The 22,721-nt window shown below is 42.9% G+C and overlaps 1 protein-coding gene across 1 annotated transcript in view; it reads right to left on the bottom strand.

Moving 5' to 3' along the window:
- Positions 1-7,418, bottom strand: part of TMEM144 (transmembrane protein 144) — a 37,674-nt gene extending 30,256 nt beyond the window's left edge. Inside the window, exons 1-5 of the mRNA XM_040418596.1 lie at positions 7,304-7,418; positions 5,883-6,055; positions 4,494-4,616; positions 3,572-3,671; positions 497-577 (exon numbers count right to left, since the gene is read on the bottom strand). Coding sequence (XP_040274530.1) covers positions 497-577; positions 3,572-3,671; positions 4,494-4,616; positions 5,883-6,024 — 446 coding nt within the window. The 5' untranslated portion in view covers positions 6,025-6,055; positions 7,304-7,418. The remainder of the gene's footprint in view (positions 1-496; positions 578-3,571; positions 3,672-4,493; positions 4,617-5,882; positions 6,056-7,303) is intronic.
- Positions 7,419-22,721: the final 15,303 nt, after the last annotated feature.

Here is a 22,721-nt window from a genome sequence, read left to right as displayed (position 1 = left end):
CTGGATAGAGACACTCATTGGCTGATGAAGAGGCCACAGCGCTCAGCCCCTTCAAACATGATCAGCAGGGGTGACAGTAGTCATACCTCCACCAATCTGATATTGATGACCTATGCTGAGGAGAAGTCATTAATATAATTGGAAAACCTTATAAAATAATAAAAACACTTCCTCTCACCATTCCAGCCCGCACCTATCCGGCACTGCTGCTTCTTCTCCCAGACTGCAGCCAGTGAAGAAATGCTGCAGCAGTGACTTCCCATACACTGGTCTCAGTGGTCTCAGGCCATACACCGCTGAGGCCAGCTATTGCTTGTAGCAGTAAATGGAACTTCATTGCTGCAGTCCAAGAAAAGGAAGCAGCAGCACTGGATCGGAGTGGGTTGAAAAGGTGAATGGAAGGACTTTTGTTATTTTATCAGGGCCAAGGCAGTTTCCATTAATAAAAAAATAACATGGACATTCCCTTCAATATATTTTTATCAAATCAAAATACCTCAAAGCTGATAGGCCTGCCCCTGCATAGTTTAGATACGGCCTTTCAACTTCTTCTGGGTTTATTCCAAACATTCCAAACCTGTGAACACAAAGTCACAATATTCTTGTCTTGTCATATGCGTCCGCTGTAATATTCCAGCAGAATGAAGCAGGGCTTAAAATGCATATTCACCTTTCAAGACTAATACAGCACACAGTTCACAGAGGTATGAATATACAGAAAACGTTAAAGGGGTTCTCTGGGAATTTAGAAAATGAAAATACTTTACTTTATTATAAATATATTCCCAAATACTTTTCATTAGTTCTAAAGGCTTGTTTTATCTAGGGAGCAATCACTTGGAGAAATAAAATGGCCGCTGTCCTATGAGTACACACAAAACCTGTCCTAATCACACAGCAAAGTTACTTCACAACACTGAGCTAAAGAGCTGCCTCATCCTCCTCTCCTTCTTGTCAGGGATTATTTTCCTGAATACAATAAGATCTTCAGCTGAATCTCTGTAGGGCTGGAGTTCATGAGGAGACATGAAGTACAGAGAGGAGGTGGAGGTGTCGTAATGAGCAGCAGCACTTGTCTGTGTGCAGTCTCCATTACCACAGCCCCACATTACCACAGTCTGTCCTGTCCCTCCTCTCTGTATTTAATGTATTCTCATGGACTCTATACCTACTGAGATTCAGCTGAAGATCATATCATCTGTATTCAGGAATATAATCCCTGACAAGTAGGAGGGAAGGATGAGACAGCTGTTTAGCTCAGTGTTGTGAAGTAACTTGTCCTCCTGTGTGAATAGGACAGGTTTTGTGTGTACTAATAGGATGGAAGCCATTTTATTTCTCCTACTGATTGCTCCACAGACAAAATGAGCCATTATAACTAATGAAAGTTATTTGGGAATATATTTATAATAAAGTAATATTTAAGTATTTTCATTTTCTTAATTCCCAGAGAACCCATCTTGTACTCATCCTGATCAGAGTTGAAATATCCCATCAGTTCTTGCTGGGTTAATGTGTGAGATGTGCATAGTGCTTTTTCTGATGATTTTGCATTATGTAGTCTTTACATCTGGCACTATACTGTTTTCTGATGTTGAAAAAACTATTGCACTGCATCATAGATCTGCTAAGCTATTAGCGATATGTGTACGTATAAGTGTTGATGCTGTCAACTTTTAATATATATATACACACACTCACCTAAAGAATTATTAGGAACACCATACTAATACGGTGTTGGACCCCCTTTTGCCTTGAGAACTGCATTAATTCTATGTGGCATTGATTCAACAAGGTGCTGATAGCATTCTTTAGAAATGTTGGCCCATATTGATAGGATATCATCTTGCAGTTGATGGAGATTTGAGGGATGCACATCCAGGACACAAAGCTCCTGTTCCACCACATCCCAAAGATGCTCTATTGGGTTGAGATCTGGTGACTGTGGGGGCCATTTTAGTACAGTGAACTCATTGTCATGTTCAAGAAACCAATTTGAAATGATTCAAGCTTTGTGACATGGTGCATTATCCTGCTGGAAGTAGCCATCAGAGGATGGATACATGTTCTCATTCTGTTTACGCCAAATTCGGACTCTACCATTTGAATGTCTCAACAGAAATCGAGACTCATCAGACCAGGCAACATTTTTCCAGTCTTCAACAGTCCAATTTTGGTGAGCTCGTGCAAATTGTAGCCTCTTTTTCCTATTTGTAGTGGAGATGAGTGGTACCCGGTGGGGTCTTCTGCTGTTGTAGCCCATCCGCCTCAAGGTTGTGCGTGTTGTGGCTTCACAAATGCTTTGCTGCATACCTCGGTTGTAACGAGTGGTTATTTCAGTCAACGTTGCTCTTCTATCAGCTTGAATCAGTCGGCCCATTCTCCTCTGACCTCTAGCATCCACAAGGCATTATTGCCCACAGGACTGCCGCATACTGGATGTTTTTCCCTTTTCACACCATTCTTTGTAAACCCTAGAAATGGTTGTGCGTGAAAATCCCAGTAACTGAGCAGATTGTGAAATACTCAGACCGGCCCGTCTGGCACCAACAACCATGCCACGCTCAAAATTGCTTAAATCACCTTTCTTCTTTCCCATTCTGACATTCAGTTTGGAGTTCAGGATATTGTCTTGACCAGGACCAACCCCCTAAATGCATTGAAGCAACTGCCATGTGATTGGTTGACTAGATAATTGCATTAATGAGATATAGAACAGGTGTTCATAATAATTCTTTAGGTGAGCGTATATATATATATATATATATATATATATATAAATATAAACTTTTTAATGAAGCACAGTATGTATCTAAACTTTGTCATTTCATTGGGTAAAATCATACCCACTAAACAGCCCCAAAGTGTCAAATGGGTGGCAGAGAAGAAAGCATGTCTTGGTTCTATAGAGTCACATAATACATGAAATGAACCCTCAGCCACTGATGTGGATTCTGTTTCCGGAAAGTCACACACATAAGGCTCTGTGCACACTGTGATTGAGCTTTCTGCCGGAAGATTCGGCATATAACTCCAATGGAAGACACCCATATATGCCACTGCACAGGCATACGGTGGCACATATCACTCAGTACACATTTTCTGCTGTGGCCCACTGTATAGTAAAGGACAGTCTGCTGCACGTTTAGGAAAAAAAAAGAAAAAAGGTATACCAACGTATGCCAGACCAATGGAGGCCAAAATGACACTCTCTTGTGAAGAATAGAGCTGTATGGATACATTTAACATATGCTGGGAGCTTCTCCATGTATATAGCCCAGGGTAGGGCTCAGACACAGTGTGCACAGGGCGTATAGTTATACCTAGATGAGCCAAAATGTTCAAATAAAACACATATCCTGCCAAACCAAACATTAATTTTATTGAGGGAAAAGGTTATGACAGATGTGGGCAAAAGATCCTTCCTCCCATGCTTATGTTAGGTGTATGGTGACCTTTATTTCCCATTTTTTAGTTTTCAAACAATTCAATAAAATAAATGTGCTGCATGTATTCTTTAGGCAATGAAAGCTAAAATGCATGATAATAAATATATATACGATTTCAGTACCTGGAACTTGCCCATCCAGTAAGAAGATTTGAAGACGCCCAAAGGAGAAGGCCCAAACCTAGTCCAATTGTCTTTACAATGGGAACAACTGTAATATTACCTGGAGGGAAGAAGCAGGATTACAGAGCGGCACAAGAAGAAAAGAAAGGACATGTTTTCTACAACAAACATCCCTTTCAGTGAAATCAGTGAATACCAGCGATAGTGCCCCCGGAGATCTAACATTTATCCACGGATGAGGTGATATACGTTAGATTGCAGGCCTTTGTCGATCCCTAGAAGGGGGATCCTAAATCAGGAGGGTGGACAGTAATGTGTATGGAACCCCAGTCAAGTATCCGTGCTGCTGCTCCACACAAATTCACCGATTGTGGATCCCTATAATTGTGGATACCTCTCACGTGATCACATTTATGACATGGACTTGCCATATGAGAGGGGTCCTTTAATAATGGCACACATCTGAAAATATTGATGACTCTGAAGAAACAATAGAGATACGGCAACGTGTAAAGAATTACTTAGAAATTCTTCAGAATCGTACTGCGCTTGTGTTAACCCCATCAGAGCGATCTGGATCAAGACAATGAAGTAGTCAAGTGTGACAACAGAGTCTGGTTCCTTTGGTCAAAACAGAACATTGTGTTTCTTTGGTATTTTAGAAAGAACAATTGTTCTAACACTAGACTTGTGTATGAAAAGCATTGAAGCATTTCTCTCTGCTCTCATGAAGAAAATGTAAAGGACTTTTTAAAGATACTTTCAAAGAAATGAGAGTCTAAAGACACCTTCTATGAAATATGAAACATCAGTGAAGAATACCAGATAGCTTCCAGTGTTTGGCTTCAAATAGTAGCAATTACTGCCTAAAAATAATGACCATATACTAAAAAAGGAATGAAAAGAGGATTTGGTTTATTACCTGTAGCCCAAACAAAGCCTCCAACCATTGCAACAGGCCAGAATTTAGGAGAGCGAAGAACGATATTGACCACTAATGACACGATCCATATTGATGCACAGAGAATCCACTGAAAGAACATGCCTGAAGACAGAAATGAAAAGCCATCAACTTCAAGCTCCTTCTGCTTTTTTAAGATTTTTGCACGACATACATCATTTGCTATATCTCCTTATCTTACACAATACAAAGATCTGTTACAACCTCTTTCCATATGCCCTATGGCTGGGATCCCATGTTGGAGCCTCAGGGTAGTAGTATGCTGCACAGCATGACAAAACTAAGGCAGGTTCTGAAGGGCTGGTCTTCTCAGCAAGTACAGGAGAAGTATACGTTGCTTCACCTGTACTTGCCACATGACACTGACTGCCACACAGGACCCCAGCTCATTAATGTATAATATCTGGCCTTATATTGTAGTTGGACTGAGCTGGCAGCAGGCAGGGCCAGCAAACTGGCGGCCAAAGCCGCATGGCTGCTAGGTGGGGTCAATGCAAAAATTCTGTGGAATGCCCCTTTAAAACAACAGAACAAACAATAGTTATCCAACGCTTGTATGCTGCTCTATAATCAAATAAATAATGATATGCGGAGCCGAGTCATTACATATATAGTCCTATAGTGAGACAAGGGGCACGGTAACTATATAGGGGGTCATTTACTAACCTGAAATACACCTCAATTAGGCATAGTTCAGGTGCAAATGACGGCGCTACAGTAAGTTGCGCCGCTATCTGAGACTCATTTGCCATTTTCTATGCCTGTTGAAGCCGTAGAAAACTGTCTAAATGTAAGACAGCTAGGAAGCCGTCTTACATTTAGACTGGCGCTGGATGCGCTGAAGTTATGGAGAGGCCGGCACCTCTTCACAACTTCGGCAGATCCACTGCCATATTAAGACCGGCATCTAAATTGCTGGTCTTAATAAATGTGCCCCATAGAGTCCTAAAGTTGGAGCACCAGAAATATATATATATATACATACCTATAATGATATATGGAGCTATATTACACATGCAGCACTATAGTAGTACTGTACATAGCAGCCTATATTGAGCAGGAGTAGTGACGCCACATGGTATAATGAGATGGGTCTCCAGTGACATGCAGGAATGCCGAGTTACTGAACGGTTTCTGGAGGTGGACGGCCTCCTGACATCATAACCCGACTGGCCACCAGATTTGCACCTGTAGGGTGCCTGCCTCTGGTCGCAGGATATCCAATGAATGAAAACTCACTGACCTCCATAGATCCCCCCTCTAATTTATAAAAAATAAATAAATAAAAAAACAGACATTCACCCAAAAAAAACAAAAAAAAAAACACACAAAACAAGCAGGTTTTCCTACCATCTCCAGTGTCAAACTTCTTTATAGGGACAAAGTTAGAACCGAACAAGACGACCGATATAACGGAAGATGCGAAGCCAAGTGCTAAATTAGAGCTGTTACTATTGGCAGTATGGTTATTGTCAGTCATCCAGTCCTCCATAGCTTGGTTTCTTTGGGATCTTTCTCTGGATCTAGAAAAAAAGGAAAAACGCAGAACATATATTTCAGAAGAAAGTATGAAAATATTCATGGGTTGTAACGACGACTTTGCTAACTTCATGAACACATTTAAAGGAGTCTGTCAGCAGTTCTGAGCCCTCAAAACTGCTGACAGCATTGTATAGATGACAGGAAATGCTGTGCAGGCATATGCGGTGTGATAGTCATGCAGGTTTTATCCCCCCCCAGCCCCATGACCTTAAGTGCCCAGGAGGTGGGTCTTTTAGATTCAGTGCCCTGGGCTCTCTGCGCTGAATGCCTTCCAGCGCCTGCGTTCTCCTCTGAATGACAACTCTAGCAGTCCGGCTGATTGGACACTTAGGGTGTCAGAGGCTGGGATGTGTTCAGTGAAGCGACCCCAGGGCACGGAACATGAAAGGACCGCACTTGCAGGGCAGGATGAAAATTCTGATTTCTCACGAGCACCGATCAACTTGCTATATTGTCGATTGGTGCTTGTTACAGGCAATTTACCTGCCGATGTAAGGGTCCACTGGAGCAGAGCAGCGTCTCATTGTGTCCCCTACCGCTCATACAGAGATACATGCAGGCAGCTGGAGATGGCAGTTTGCTGTCAGTGAATGAAAACACTCTTGACAAACCTGTTGATACAGTACCTGCTCTCATCTGAGGAGACTCCCTTGTATCCAGTGTAGGCAATGCTCTGCCAGCTAACCAGCCCGGGCCACAGACCGATACATTGCAGCAAACCAGCTGAGAGATGTCGGGTAATCTACAGTACCAGGGCTCATGCACACGACTGTCTCCGTTTTGCGGATCTGCAAAGTCCGTGCGTATGCCACAATATTTTTTTTTAAAACTCCTGTAGAAATGTCCTACCCCTGTCCACCAAACAGACAAGAACAGGAAACGTTCTATCTTTTGTGCGGGGCCACAGAACTGGCATATAGATGAGCACTGCACTCGGTCGGCTGTCCAAATATTTTGCGACCTCATTGAAATGAATGGGTCCGCATCCAGATATGGACCGAACATACAGTCATGTGCATGAGGCCATTAGCTGATAGAGCATGGTATATGACAGCAGGAGGGCTCTTCCTGAAGACTAACACCCAGACTTCTATTGCCATCCACAGACAGGAATACCCCTCTATGAACATCACTATTGCACAGTACTATATATATATATATATATATATATATATATATATATACACTTGTCATAACCCATTGCCCAGTGTACACTGTGCAGCACTTACCCGGCTCTGCTGCTCTCCCTCCAGCACTGCTATGGACTTGTTTCCTGATGCAGACTAGAACAGGTCAGGTGACTTTCTTCCTGATCACGTGACCGAGAAGTTCGGCTGTGCATTGTTCTCACCTCCAAAACAAACAGACTGGTGAGCTAAGCAAGTGGGCGTGGCGGGTGAGCTGTCACTCACAGCTGCAGACACGCCCCCAGCCCAGACTGGAATGAGGACGAGCCAGCACACCTAGATTACGTGTCTGTTTGTGTGTGCACTTCAAGTGTAGTTCCTTTATCACTGTTTAATGATCTGAAACTTTTGGGTATATATATATATATATATATATATATATATATATATATATTTATCCTTCTACCACTGTAACAGTAAAACTTAGAAGGGTATTCCGGTTATATAACGTTATACCCTACCCAGTGATGGCTAACCTCCAGCGCTCAAGATGTGGTGAAACTACGACTCCCAGCATGCTCCATTCATTTCTATGACGTTCTGAGAACAGCGAAGCGAGGGGGCATATTGGGAGTCGTAGTTTTATTACAGCTGGAGTGCCGGGGGTTAGCCATCACAGAGGAAACCAGATTAGTGGGGATCCTATCCGCTGGGACCCCCACCAATCACGAGAACATGGGCCCCATACCGTGTAGAGCCCCTCGAGATGAACAGCGCAGCCGGTCGCACATGCGCACAGCCGCTCCATTCATTTCTATGGTAGTTCCGGAGATAGCCGAGCGCTGTACTGTGCGACTGGCTGCTCCCTTCGGGGAGGGCTGCACGTCCGTGTACAAGGCCCACGTTCTCATGATCAATAGGGGTCCCCCACCAATCTAATAGTTATGCCCTATCCTGTGGATAGGTGACACCTTTATTATTTGCAGTATTTAGCATTCCCAAACAAATGCCGTTATTAACATGAAATACATTTTGCAAACTAACTTTTTCCTAGGAGACAATCCCGTGAGAGTTCTGGTATATTGTACGAGGCGCTGATGTCGTACATTCCGTACATTCCGCATTTTATGGAACATCCGGCCCATAATAGAATAGTCCTATCCTATTTTTTTGGGGGACAAGTTGACAAAAAAATGGCGAATCGCGCAGTTTATATATTTTTCTGTTATGGCGATATTTGGAGATATTTTTTTAATATTTTAATAGTTTGGACTTTTTCGGGCGTGGCAATATGTAATATGTTTATTTTTTTATTGTTTATATATATAAAATTGGGAAAGGGGTGATTTCAACCTTTGGTAATTTGGTGTTTTTATTTATTTATTTATTTATTTATTTTACTTTTTATTTGCTAACTATTAGCCCCCTTAGGCCTCCTGCACAGGACCGCATGGCTTTTTCAGTATTTTGCGGTCCGTTTTTCACGGATCCGTTGTTCCGTCTTTTGTTTCCGTTGTGTTTCCGTTTCTGTTCTGTTTTTTCCTATGGCATATCCAGTATACAGTAATTACATAGAAAAAAATTGGGCTGGGCATAACATTTTCAATAGATGGTTCCGCAAAAACGGAACGGATATGGAAGACACACGGATGCATTTCTGTATGTGTTGCATTTTTTTGCGGACCCATTGACTTAAATAGAGCCACGGAACGTGATTTGCGGGCAATAATAGGACATGTTCTATCTTTCAACGGAACGGAAATATGGAAACGGAATGCATACGGAGTACATTCCGTTTTTTTTGCGGAACCATTGAAATGAATGGTTCCGTATACCGACCGTATACGGAACGCAAAAAACGGCCAGTAAACGAAAAAAAAAAACGGTTGTGTGCAGGAGTCCTTAGGGGGTAGCACCCTTGTCCGAATCACCCTAATAGATCTCTATTAGGGTGAATAGGACTCTGCACTATCCCTGCTGCCCAGTGTTTGCGCACACCGCAGCAGGGAGCTTACCATGGCAGCCAAGGCTTCAGTAGCGTCCTGGCTGCCATGGTAACCGATCGGAGCCCCGCGCTTTCACTGCTGGGGCTCCAAACGGAAGCTGCCACTGTCACCAATGAAGAGGGGGGGAGGGAACCCTGTGGCCACTGGGCCACCAATGACGGTACTGAGTAGGGGGACACACCCTGTGTCCGCTGCGCCACCAATGAAGATAATACTGAGTTGGGGCGGGGGCGCTGTGCCACCAATGAATATAATTTACCCTTTAATTCAAATGTAGGCTGCGGGTGCTGGCAGCAGTATCACATACCCGGCACCTGGTCTCTATGACACAGCGCTGCGAACCCCCTCAATTAACCTCTCAGGTGCGGCACCTGAGGGGGTAAATTTCCGCTGTTCGGCAGATCGCCCTGCCCTGTTATTGAGGCCGGGTGCCGGGTATGTGATATCGCCACCGGCACCCGCTGCCTACACTTGAATTAATGGGTTAATTATATTCATTGGTTGCGCAGTTAGCACAGCCCCTCCCCTCCTCCTCAGTACTAGCTGTTCTCATTGGTTGCAGCGGCAGCACAGTGGGGAGGGAGTGACTCTCTCCTTCTCCATTGTGCTGCTGAGGAGAACATGGTGCGCGCTGAGAGCGCCATGTACGCTAAAGGCGCAGCCTAGTATCAGAAAATAGGTAATCCCGGTATCATATCGATTTGGGTCTAAAAGTATCGATTGGGTATCGATACTTCGATACCCGGTGCAACCCTAGCTGTAACATGATTTCATGATATCGTGTCACAGGATTTCTATCCTATAGATATAGAAGACTATGTGTGGCCACCCAGTGGCTGTGTTGTGAATTGCAGTCTGTCAAGGGTATTGCTAACATGTCACAGTATTGTATTAAATTGGTTTAATAAGAAATTAGAGCCAAAGTAAATTGGAAACATCTCTATAAATGAGAGGTATAATCCCTGGTTTGGAGGAGGTTATTGAGGTATAGTATCTATATAGGAAAAAATATAGTGAAGTCTGATGATAAATCTGATAATAAAGAACGTGTGAAAACCTCTAATTTCTATCTATGAGGCTAATATGTAAATGTGCTACTGTATTCCATGTTCAATGTCTATTACAATGAAATGCTGTAATAATCTCAGTGTCCTTTGTGGCTTCTTGTATAGTTTTATTAACTTGTAATAAAACGTGTGTGTTGTGCCACGTGTTAACCAGTAGAGGTCGCCATTGCAGTTCCACAATCACATCTAACTGCATTCTTCATGGTAGTGCAATGTACAGCCATGTGCTCCAGCTCATCATAAGTCTGATTATTAACCACGTTCCCTAAGGACGAACTTATAATTAACACATGAACTGTCACTGGGGTAATCTCATGCTTAAAACAGCTGAAAAAAAGGAAGCCCTGCAGTATTAGTGTACACTTCAGTTCCTTGTGGTCTAGTACTTATTAGTTCAGCAAAATGTAAATGTGAGGAAAGGTCTTCAGATCACATGAAGACTTGTCACACATCCATGGTGGCTCGGTGTTTAGCACTGGTGCATTGCATCGCTGGGGTCCTAGGTTCGCAATCCGAACAAGGACAACATCTGCATGGAGTTTGTATGTTCTCCCCGTGTTTCCGTGGGTTTCCTCCGGGTACTCTGGTTTCCTTTCATACTCCAAAGACATACTGATAGGCAGGGGTGACCACCACTGAGGCCATGTGAGGCGATCGCCTCAAGCAGCACCAGGTAGGGGCAAGAGTGGGGCAGCGAAAGGACCATGGGCAATGAGTATGGGCAATGAGTGCTTTCATTGTGGCAAAGTGGTTAGGTTAAGAAATTGGTATGGGGGGGGGGGGGGTTTCAGTTCTAGACCTCAGGCAGCAGAAGGGCTAGGTGCACCCCTGCTGATAGGGAATTTAGATTGTGAGCTCCATTGGGGCTGGCATAGGTGCCTTGCACCACATTTATTGTCTTTTGGACACTTTACATGCCTAGCACGACATGGCTTAAAATGCGTCAGAAACAAATTATCAAAAATGTTGGTGTACACAAATAGCTGGTATAAAGTTTGACTAAGCAGTCTATGGGTGTGCCAGACTTATCATTAACCCTTTCATGACCAAGGGTCATTGATGCCCCAGTGTCCAGGTCAAAATTTACAAATCTGACATGCGTCACTTTATGTGGTAATAGCTTTGAAACACCTTTATTTATCCAAGCCGTTCTGAGATTGTTTTCTCGTGACACATTGTACTTCATAAATTTGAGTCAATATATTTCACCTTTATTTATGAAAAAATCCCAAATTTACCCCAAAATTTGAAAAATTCACAATTTTCTAAATTTCTATTTCTCTGCTTCTAAAACAGAAAGTGATACCTAATAAAATATTTATTACTTAACATTCCCCATATGTCTACTTTATTTTGGCATCATTTTTGGAAATGTCATTTTATTTTTTTAGGACGTTAGAAGGCTTAGAAGTTTAGAAGCAATTCTTCAAATTTTTAAGAAAATTTCCAAAACCCACTTTTTAAGGACCGGTTCAGGTCTGAAGTCACTTTGTGGGGCTTACATAGTAGACACCCCCCATAAATGACCCCATTGTAGAAACATGCAGAGGTTTGGCAGCACTACTGAACCCAAAAAATAGGGACAGCCATGAATAAATACCTTACAGGTAGTGGTGGTGCAAGCAGATGGGGATCTTTGGCAGATGGTCCCGACGTCAAATCAATGTAAAGAAATCTGCAGCACTCGCCAGTATGGAAAATCCTCATCAGTGTAGATGAGATATTTATTATTTTGTGTAACTAAAGTTTGTGCCCAACAAAGTGATTGTTGTGATGATTTTAATTTTTTAAGTGCTCACTTAACACGAATTTTGATTATGTTGCATTATCTCTTTATAGGGATGACGTCACCGGGGTTCTCCATGATCCGCAACTTATTTTTTGATGTCCCCGTATTCGTATAGCCTATCGTATATTTTCATGGTGTCCAGGTGTGGCTAGTGGGGGGTGAGTCTCAATCTTTGGTCCTTTACCTCTTAAAAGAAATGCTAGTGTGTGAATGGACGGACGCGGTGTGTCATGGGGAACGTTGTCATTATTAATGATCGGCCCGTATGGCACTCTTAACGACGGTTAACCCCTATTTAGGATATCTGCCCCATCTGATGGTACGGATGGGACGGAGCCATCATTTGAAGGGGTAGCATGCGTGGGTATGTGGTATCCTCATAGGGGTGTATGACTGAAGAAATACAGTGATCACCCTGGAGGAACCACATACGATTTTTAGGATATATGGGGATTCAAACCTGTAACCTATGAGAGGGTAAATTACCCCAGATAAAAACATTGGAGGTGCGATGATCTATTTGATTGGACCGCCACCTACTGGGACCTATCCTGGACCTATTATTTAATGAATGATCGATGAAAAATGATTTAGTGAATGAAGCAGGGAACCATGCAGCACGAACGGTCCATGACTATGTTTTGTGGACGCCCGCGTCTCCATGGTAACCCTTACGTCATAGACGAGCGACGGAATCTGTGTGCTGTAGTGCCGTGGAGCATAGTCTGCCTCCATGACATAGGCAACAGCTGACGTCACTTGATTATATTTTCCTATTGGCCGATGACGAAAGGGGGACGCATGCGCACTGTAGCTTCCGGGACGCTGAGTGCGGCGCACTTTAGAAATGTAGCGGTCATGGTATAATACCCCGGAGATGGCATCACAGCCTAAGAGGTAATGTTAATATATTAATATATAAGATTATATTATACACTGGGAATTTTGAATGTATACTGAGCTGGATCGGAAGTGATCCTCATATATGGATGTACAAGCTGTACTCACTTAAGGGAAGGGTTAATCCCACCTATTTGACACTATATAAGGCACATGTTGGTGAATTTATTGTATTGCTTGAAAAAGACCAAGGAAGGTCAAAACGTTGCATCACCCTGTTGTTTTTGGAATAAAACCACCATTGGATTTTCCATACTGGCGAGTGCTGCAGATTTCTTTACGTTCCCATTGTAGAAACTACACCCCTCAAATTACTCAAAACTGATTTTACAAACTTTGTTAACCCTTTAGGGTGTTCCACAAGAATTAAAGGAAAATGGAGATGAATTTTCTAAATTTCACTTTTTTGGCAGATTTTCCATTTTATTACATTTTTTTCTTTAACACATTGAGGGTTAACAGTCAAACAAAACTCAATATTTATTACCCTGATTCCGCGGTTTACAGAAACACCCAACATGTGGTCGTAAACTGATGTAAGGGCGCACGGCAGGTTGCAGAAGAGAAGGAGCGCCGTATGGTTTTTGGAAGGTAGATTTTGCTGGACTGGTTTTAGATGCCATGTCCCATTTAAAGCCCCCCTGATGCACCCCTACAGTAGAAACTCCCAAAAAGTGACCCTATTTTGGAAACTAGGGGATAAGGTGCCAGTTATATTGGTACTATTTTGGGGTGCAAGGTAACCAAAAAATGGCTGTTTTGGCACCGTTTTTTTTTTTTTTACAAGATTCATCTGACAGGGTAGTTCATGTGCTATTTTTATAGAGCAGGTTGTTACGGACAGAATGATATCAAATATGTCTACTTTGTTTGTTTCAGTTTTACATAATAAAGCATTTTTGAAAAAGAAATTATATTTTTGTGTGTCCATTTTCTGAACACCATATGTTTTTTATTTTTCTGCTGATCAAGACGATGCAGGTGCTCGTTTTTTGCAGAAAGAGTTGACGTTTTAATTGGTACCATTTTTGGGTACATAGGATTTTTTGATCATTCATTATTACCCTTTATGGGGCAAGGTGACCAAAAAATTGGCTGTTTTGGAATAGTTTTTAATTTATTTTTACAGCGTTCATCTGAGGGGTTAGGTCATGTGACAGTTTTAAAGAGCAGATCGTTACGGACGTGGCAATACTTAATATGTATACTTCCTTTCTTATTTATTTAAGTTTTACACAATAATAGCTTTTTGATTGCTTGCTATTGTACTTTTTGTGATGTAAGGTGATCACCTGAAGGGTTAGGTCATGTGATATCGAGCAGGTTATTACGGATGCGGAGATACCTAATATGTACACTTTTTTTTATTTATTTCACTTTAACACAATTTTTTTTTTTACTTTTATTTTTTTCAATTTTTTTTTTTATCAAGTCCCTCTTGGATCTTGAAGATCCAGTGGGGCTGATGGCTGTACTATACTTTGCAATGTCCTGTAGGTGGCAACACCGGACGCCTTTGCAAAGCGTCCGGTTGCCATGGCAACCATCAGGCGCTGCCATCGCAGCGCGGCAGCCCCGATGGTTGAGAGAGGGAGCCCCCTCCCTCTATTAACCCCATGGATGCCGCTGCCACGGCATCTAAGGGGTTACAGCAGAGTGTCAGCTTATAGCTGACACTCTCTGCTGATGGCGGTGGCTCAGGAATGGAGCCGCTGCCATTAAACACAGCAGGGGAACCGACCCGCATCGGGGGCAGAGGGCAGGGGGCAGCGCTGGAAAGGGGGAGGGGGGAGGTACGGCCAGCATTGAGGGGGCACAAATGGGGGCAGGATGAATGTATGGGGCGGGGAGGGGGCGGACCGCATCAGGGGCAGGCTGTATGAATATGGATGGGGGCGGGGGGAATTGCATCAGGGGCAACTCTGATTGGTCCCTTGTCGGCATTACTGCACTGTATGCTGTCTGTGACAGCAGCAGTGCAGGGGCAGAAGCTTTAATCCAAGCGTTTTGCAGCGCTTGGATTAAAGAGCTGCCTGCGTCTGGGTTTGAGGGGTTAAATGACGAGGCTGCCTGCAATCTGGGTTTGGAGCATTTTCACCCGTTTAGGCCTCATGCACACGACTGTTGTTTGGGTCCGCATCCGAGCCGCTGTTTCGGCGGCTCGGATGCGGACCCATTCACTTCAATGTGTGCTGTCCGCATCCGTGGCTCCGTTCCGCGGCCCCGCTAAAAAAATATAACATGTCCTATTCTTGTCTGCGCTTTGCGGACAAGAATAGGCATTTATATTGCCGGCGCCCGTTCAGTTCCGCAAATTGCGGAAGGCAACACGGGAGGCTTCCGTTTTTTGCCTATCCGCAGTTTGTGGACCGCAAAAAACGGCACGGTCATGTGCATGAGGCCTTAGGCCACTTTTTTCAGTGAGTTTTTGTCAATGGGGCAGAGCTGCAATGCCACAGGGGTTGTGCTGTTTTTGGAAGGAAATAGCCATGTTTTTCTAATCCTTTAAGACTAAGTTTACACTTTATTAAAGGGTTATTCAAGCAAAATCTAAACACTTTTCCAAGACCTGTAAATGGTTTAAAATATGCAATACTGTTAATTGGCTATAATATACAATACTTTGATTTCTTTTAGCTTGCAGAACTACAGTCTAAGCTCCATTTGCAGTTATCCTACAGAGGCCTAGGTCTCTTCAGAAAGATGCAGCACATCAGAGACAAAGAACGGCCCCACAGATCTTCCCATAGGGGAGTCGGTCCTAACCCGAAAGCTCGCACTTCCAGTTTTTTCATCATTTAGATGCCGTAGTCTGGCGGTTAAACGCCTGCAACTGCATTATTGCCTGTCACAGTCATGATCCCCGGGCCTCTGCTATTTGAAACAGCAGAGACCCATTGGCTGAGGCATCCACTGCACTCGCGAGCTCGCGCCATATTTAGAACCCCTCCTTCTGTCGTACATGTACAGCACTGGGACTTTTAGTGTTGATCCAAGATCCGGAGTCGATTCTCTCAGAACTGTGTTTTAATGTTGTACGGAGACCCGTCTTGGTGAATAACTTAATAAATAATAAACTTGAAAACCATTTTAATACTGAAGCAGATTTCGGATCCAAGTTTTAAAATGGTTTTCAAGTTCTAAAATCAATGTCCGAAGTTATTCACAACGAATTTCCCTCGCCGGAGCCCATACATTTGAATGATGTACGGAGACTAATCTCTGTACAGCAAAAGACGTTTTGATCGAATCGACTTTGGATCTTGAATCCAAAGTTTGATTCGCTTAAAACTACTGATTTACTACCACAGAAAATACTTTTAGATGGACACATTTTTTCCCATGTTGGTCTACTGAAAACCTACTAGGAAAGTTAGACTTTTGCAATGGGTAGATCCATAACAACTGTGCCCTGCTGTTTATGGGTTAATCTATTTAGTATCCTGTAACCGAACCAACTTTAGGTTATAGGGCTGCCGAGTCATCTCTGGATATTGTTGCATTGCTCAGCATTATAGGCATGGATTGATTGATTTTGTTTGGTATTCAGCGGGTTAAGTGCCTTTCGTTATCTGTCTCAACACAATTCCCCAAATCCAGAAAACAGTTTTGTAATTTTTTTTTTAATTTTCTTTGCCAGCAGAGGAGAGAGAAAAAACTGTTCTTTAGTGTTGGGCAGAGGAGCATTAAAGGGGTTGCCCCACGAAAAATATTCTACAGTTTTCAAACCAGAACCTGGATTTGAATACTTTTGTAACTGCATGTAATTAAAAATGTAGTATAGCCACCGAGTTATTCCATGAAATGTATCTGTATAGCGCCACCTGCTATTTGGTCTTTTTCTTGTTTGTTCTGCTCACTGAGAAGGCCGCACATGCTCAGTTTCATCCTTCAGCTGCCCCTGAGCTGTGATAGGTAGAGCATGGACACTCCCCCTGAGCTGTGATAGGTAGAGCATGGACACACCCCCTGAGCTGCAGCAGATAAGACTCCCTTTGAGCTGTCAGCTTGATATAAATCTAGCTGAGCAATGAATGTGGAGATGTCTGGATCCATGTGAGGTACAGGGCCGGTTCTAGCTTTGTTAGAAAGAGATCGTCATGTACTGTATGATGTCTGATATTAATTTTTTACATTATCCATGGGATAACCCCTTTAATAGGTAAGCCAGCGATTTGAAGGTCAGTGTAAAAGAAGTTCTATGTCTTCTGTCATTTGTGGTTATTTCATTTAATGTTAAAGAAGCGCTCTGGGATTTTTTTTCCTTTGCCTATATAGTGCAGAACAGGCCATTATTAACCCCTTAACCCGTAACGCAGCATATATACGGCAGCATATATATAGCATATATACGGCTTCCGATCATGAGGCCCCTATGGGGGATAATAGTTATAAAAAAAAAGGAAAACAACACCAATATATTAAAAGGTTGAATCACCCCCTTTCCCAATTTTACATATAAAAATACATAAACAATAAAAAAAATAAACATATTGGGTATCGCCGCATCCGAAAATGTCTGAACTATTAAATTTTTTTTTTTAAATTCCTGTGCGGTGAACGCCATAACAGAAAAAAAAGAAAAACATGCGATTTGCCATTTTTTTGTCGTTTTGTCCCCCCAAAAAATTAAATTGAATAACGGTGATCAAAACGATCAAGCCCTTATATAGCTCTGTAGACCGAATGAAAAATAAGTTATGGCTGTCAGAATATAGCGATGCAAAGAAAATTTTGATTTTTTTAAAGGTTTACATTTTTTTTTTAAGTAGTAAAACAAAAAAAAACTGTTCAAGTTTGGTATCGCCGCATTCGTACTGAGCCGCAGAATAAGAGCGTCAGGTAATTTTTAGTGCATAGTAAAACCCCAAAAACCTTGGTGGAATTCTGTTTTTATTTTCAATTTTGCCACACAAGAGTTTTCTAATACAAGACATGGTAAATTAAATGGTGGCATTAAAAAATTCATCTTGTCCAACCAAAAATAAGCCCTCATATAGCTATGTGAACGTAAAAGTAAAAAAAGTTATGGCTTTTGGAACATGAGGAGGAAAATAGGGCCAGTCTTTGTATGCCTGTTTTATGTGATGTGTAATTTGTGAGTTGGCAGCCATCTTGATTCCTTCTCCCTTCAGATATGGTTTTCCTAATGAATCCTACATTCCCCATTATGCCTGGCTTTACAGAGACAGAAGGGCCAGAGTCTCACCTCACTGTACTGATCTGTGTCCTCTGAGGGCAGCCATGACAGATTAGTGACACGGAGCTGCTGTCCTCTCACACTGCAAGGTCTCCATGTTCTCCTATGTGTTGCAGTTTGATCCTTTCTCCTCTCTCCTCTGTCAGCCTTTACAAGCAGGAGGCATGGAGAGCAGTGTGAAGCTACATCCCTTAGAACTACACTGGAGAGTCAGCACACACAGATAGTACATGCAGGCAGTGAAGGAGTGAAGGTTTATATAACTGCAGCTAATCAGTGTATACACTTACCTACTATATACAGTCATGGCCGTAAATGTTGGCACCCCTGAAATTTTTCAAGAAAATAAAGTATTTCTCACAGAAAAGTATTGCAGTAACACATGTTTTGCTATACACATGTTTATTCCCTTTGTGTGTATTGGAACAAAACCAAAAAAGGGAGGAAAAAAAGCAAATTCGACATAATGTAACACCGAACTCCAAAAATGGGCTGGACAAAATTATTGGCTCCCTTTTAAAATTGTGGATAAATAAGATTGTTTCAAGCATGTGATGCTCTTTTAAACTCACCTGGGGCAAGTAACAGGTGTGGGCAATATAAAAATCACACATGAAAGCAGTTAAAAGGAGAGAAGTTCACTTAGTCTTTGCATTGTGTGCCTGTGTGCGCCACACTAAGCATGGACAACAGAAAGAGGAGAAGAGAACTGTCTGAGGACTTGAGAACCAAAATTGTGGAAAAATATCAACAATCTCAAGGTTACAAGTCCATATCCAGAGATCTAGATTTGCCTTTGTCCACAGTGCGCAACATTATCAAGAAGTTTGCAACCCATGGCACTGTAGCTAGTCTCCCTGGGCGTGGACGGAAGAGAAAAATTGATGAAAGGTGTCAACCCCAAACAAGTTCCAAAGATATTCTAGCTGTCCTGCAGGCTCAGGGAGCATCAGTTTCAGCGCGAACTATCCGTCGACATTTAAATGAAATGAAACGCTATGGCAGGAGACCCAGGAGGACCCCACTGCGTGCTGACACAGAGACATAAAAAAGCAAGACTACATTTTGCAAAAATGAACTTGAGCAAACCAAAATCCTTCTGGGAAAACGTCTTGTGGACAGATGAGACCAAGATAGAGCTTTTTGGTAAAGCACATCATTCTACAGTTTACCGAAAACGGAATGAGGCCTACAAAGAAAAGAACACAGTACCTACAGTGAAATATGGTGGAGGTTCATTGATGTTTTGGGGTTGTTTTGCTGCCTCTGGCACTGGGTGCCTTGAATGTGTGCAAGGCATCATGAAATCTGAGGATTACCAACGTATTTTGGGTCGCACTGTAGAGCCCAGTGTCAGAAAGCTGGGTTTGCGCCCGAGATCTTGGGTCTTCCAGCAGGACAATGACCCCAAACATATGTCAAAAAGCACCCAGAAATGGATGGCAACAAAGCGCTGGAGAGTTCTGAAGTGACCAGCAATGAGTACAGATCTAAATCCCATTGAACACTTGTGGAGAGATCTTAAAATTGCTGTTGGCAAAAGGCGCCCTTCCAATAAGAGAGACCTGGAGCAGTTTGCTAAGGAAGAGTGGTCCAAAATTCCGGGTGAAAGGTGTCAGAAGCTTATTGATGGTTATAGGAAGCGACTGATTTCAGTTATTTTTTCCAAAGGGTGTGCAACCAAATATTAAGTTAAGGGTGCCAATAATTTTGTCCAGCCTATTTTTGAAGTTTGGTGTGACATTTTGTCCAATTTGCTTTTTTTCCTCCCCTTTTTGGTTTTGTTCCAATACACACAAAGGGAATAAACATGTGTATAGCAAAACATGTGTTACTGCAATACTTTTCTGTGAGAAATACTTCATTTTCTTGAAAAATTTCAGGGGTGCCAACATTTACGGCCATGACGGTAGCTGCACTCCTAGTCCTTTAGATAGGGGAGATATGTATATGCCGTCTGCCCGACCCAGTTTCAAAGTATATGTGCCTCAAACACTTCCATGCAATACAGAACATGTATTGTTGTATTTTTCAGTGTCACCATTTTGAAATACATACTGTAGAACTTAACTTATTTTGGTGGTGGGGTCGGGGGGGGGGAAATGATGGGAAAAAATAACCATTCAGACATAGGCTGTTTATTTTTCATTTTATATTTATGGTGTTCACCATGCAACATAAACAACATATTACCTTGATTACGTGGGTCGGTATGCAAAGTTTTACTACATTTTCCAAATAACAGCACGTTTTATGGAAGAATATGTTTTTTTTATGTTTCTGCACTGCAAGAGACTTTAATTATTCTATCTCTGTACATGGGCTTGTTTTTTTTTAGGGACACGTCAATTTTTTTTAATAGAACCATTTTAGAGTATATATAGATTATTTTTTGTGCTTTCTTTGTCATCCTTTATTAGGCCTCATGCACACAGCCATTGTTTTGGTCCACATCCGAGCCGCAGTTTTGGCGGCTCGGATGCGGGCCCATACTTTTGCTCTCAATAAATCTTGTGTTAAGCATAAAAAAAATAATAATATATATATATGGTAAGACGGTTGCAAGTACTCTAATGATTAGATTTCATCGAGCAGTTTTGATGGGGGGGAAGTTTTTTTGACACTCGCCCTGAGAGAAATTTTACCTAGAAACTGCACTGCTCCCACACCATACATTGGCCATTGCATCACTACACCTCCTGCCAGGCGCCCATGCAACCAGCAACGTCAAGGGCACCCTGGATAAGAGATGGCCTTTGCTCATTCGCCAAACGGGCGGACATATGGTGATGTCCGCCGGCGCCATATTCTTTTACATTGTGAAGAACTTTGACCCACGACACATCCATCAGGTGGTACAGGACAGCCAATTGAGACATTTCAGCACAAGGACATACCCCCTACCTTATCTTGCAGCCATTTTACATTCAGTCTTTTGCCAGTGTAGGGAGAGGTTGCTTTGTGGAGCAGGAACAGACTGTTAGGGACACCAAACGCTAGCTAATAGGGCCACAAAAGTCCTTTTAAGGACTGGTATAGGTGTGCTATCGATAGGTGTGACTTACAGAGGGGTGTGATATACTTATAATATACTTTCTAACATAGAAAGTATATTTTGGTGTATTTGTATTGTGCAGCAGTTCTGTGCGTTTCTGCTGCAATACTGCAGCTATACAGAGGGGAAAACGCTCTTGGACCAATAATATACTTTCTATATAATGCATATGACCCTCACTCCCCACTATAAATACAGGCAGCCTGCTAGCCACAGGTTGCCTGTTAATTTCTAGGTTCCTGGCTATTTTTTGGACTACTGAATACTCACCTGATTCCGTTCCATGACGATCCTTTTGCCTGCTCCTCCTGTACTGCGCATCCGTCCTGGTATTGTGACCTCGGCTCCCACCTGACTACTCTCTTAGGACTCCTCTTGTACTTCTCTACTCTCCTGGTATTTGACCCCGGCTTCTCCTGACCATTCTTTGCTCTTGGTTCTGACCCGGTCCATTCATGTTCCGTATTTTGTCTTGTCTGTCTTCCCTGCACGTATCCTAAGTTAGGGACTGTCGTCCAGTTGTCCCCTGTCATCAGGACTAGTGAGGCAAGTAGGCAGGGCCAGGGGTGAGGGTGGAGCGCAGTGGTCACTATCCTTCTCCCTGTGTGTGTGTGGACGTGACCGTTACAGATTAACAGGCCCAATAACCACTGTATCATGAATCCTCTTACTACCCTGACTGACCATGTCTCTAATTTGACACAGAGGGTGCAGGAGCTAGGAGAGAAACTCCGTTCTTGTGAGTTAGGGCAAGGTTCTTCCACTCCTCTGTCCTTCAGTCCACATTTTGAACCCCAGATCAAGCTCCCAGAACCCTTTTCTGGAGACCGGAAGAGGTTTCTCTCCTTTAAGGAGAATTGCAAACTCTACTTCCGTTTGCGCCCCATGTCCTCCGGTCCCGAGAGCCAACGCATGGGGATTATCATTTCTCTACTACAGGGTGATCCCCAGGACTGGGCATTTTCGTTACCTCCTGGGGCCAGTTGTCTAACTTCTGTGGAGGGGTTTTTTCAGGCCCTGGGTACCCTCTATGATGAACCAGACAGGGCCCTGGTAGCCGAGACGGCTCTTAGGGCACTGGTTCAGGGCCATCTCCCTGCGGAGGAGTATTGCACCCAATTCAGACGGTGGTGTGTCCCCTCAGGATGGAATGAACCAGCCCTGAAGAGTCAGTTTAGGTCTGGTCTATCTGATAATTTAAAAGATCTATTAGTCAATTACCAAATTCCTGAGACCTTAGAGGAGATGATGACCCTAGTTGTCCGACTTGACAGACGAGTTAGAGAGAGACGACAAGAACGACAGTTCAGTTCTCAGATGGTGGTCCAGCCAGAGGCCTTTTCCAGGGACAACACTGAGCTCTCCACCGAGGAACCCATGCAGGTTGGCATGACCCGGGGTAATCTTCGTCGCAGATGCGGAGAGTGCTTCTACTGTGGAGATCCTGGCCATTGGATCAACAAGAGTCCTAAGAGGGTCCTCTCTGACAAGTCTCCTAAGGCA

Source organism: Bufo bufo, chromosome 2, assembly GCF_905171765.1.
Source record: "Bufo bufo chromosome 2, aBufBuf1.1, whole genome shotgun sequence".
Taxonomy (NCBI): Eukaryota; Metazoa; Chordata; class Amphibia; order Anura; family Bufonidae; genus Bufo; species Bufo bufo.
The sequence above is the reverse complement of the archived record's forward strand: the minus strand, read 5'-3'. Positions and strand labels throughout refer to the sequence as shown.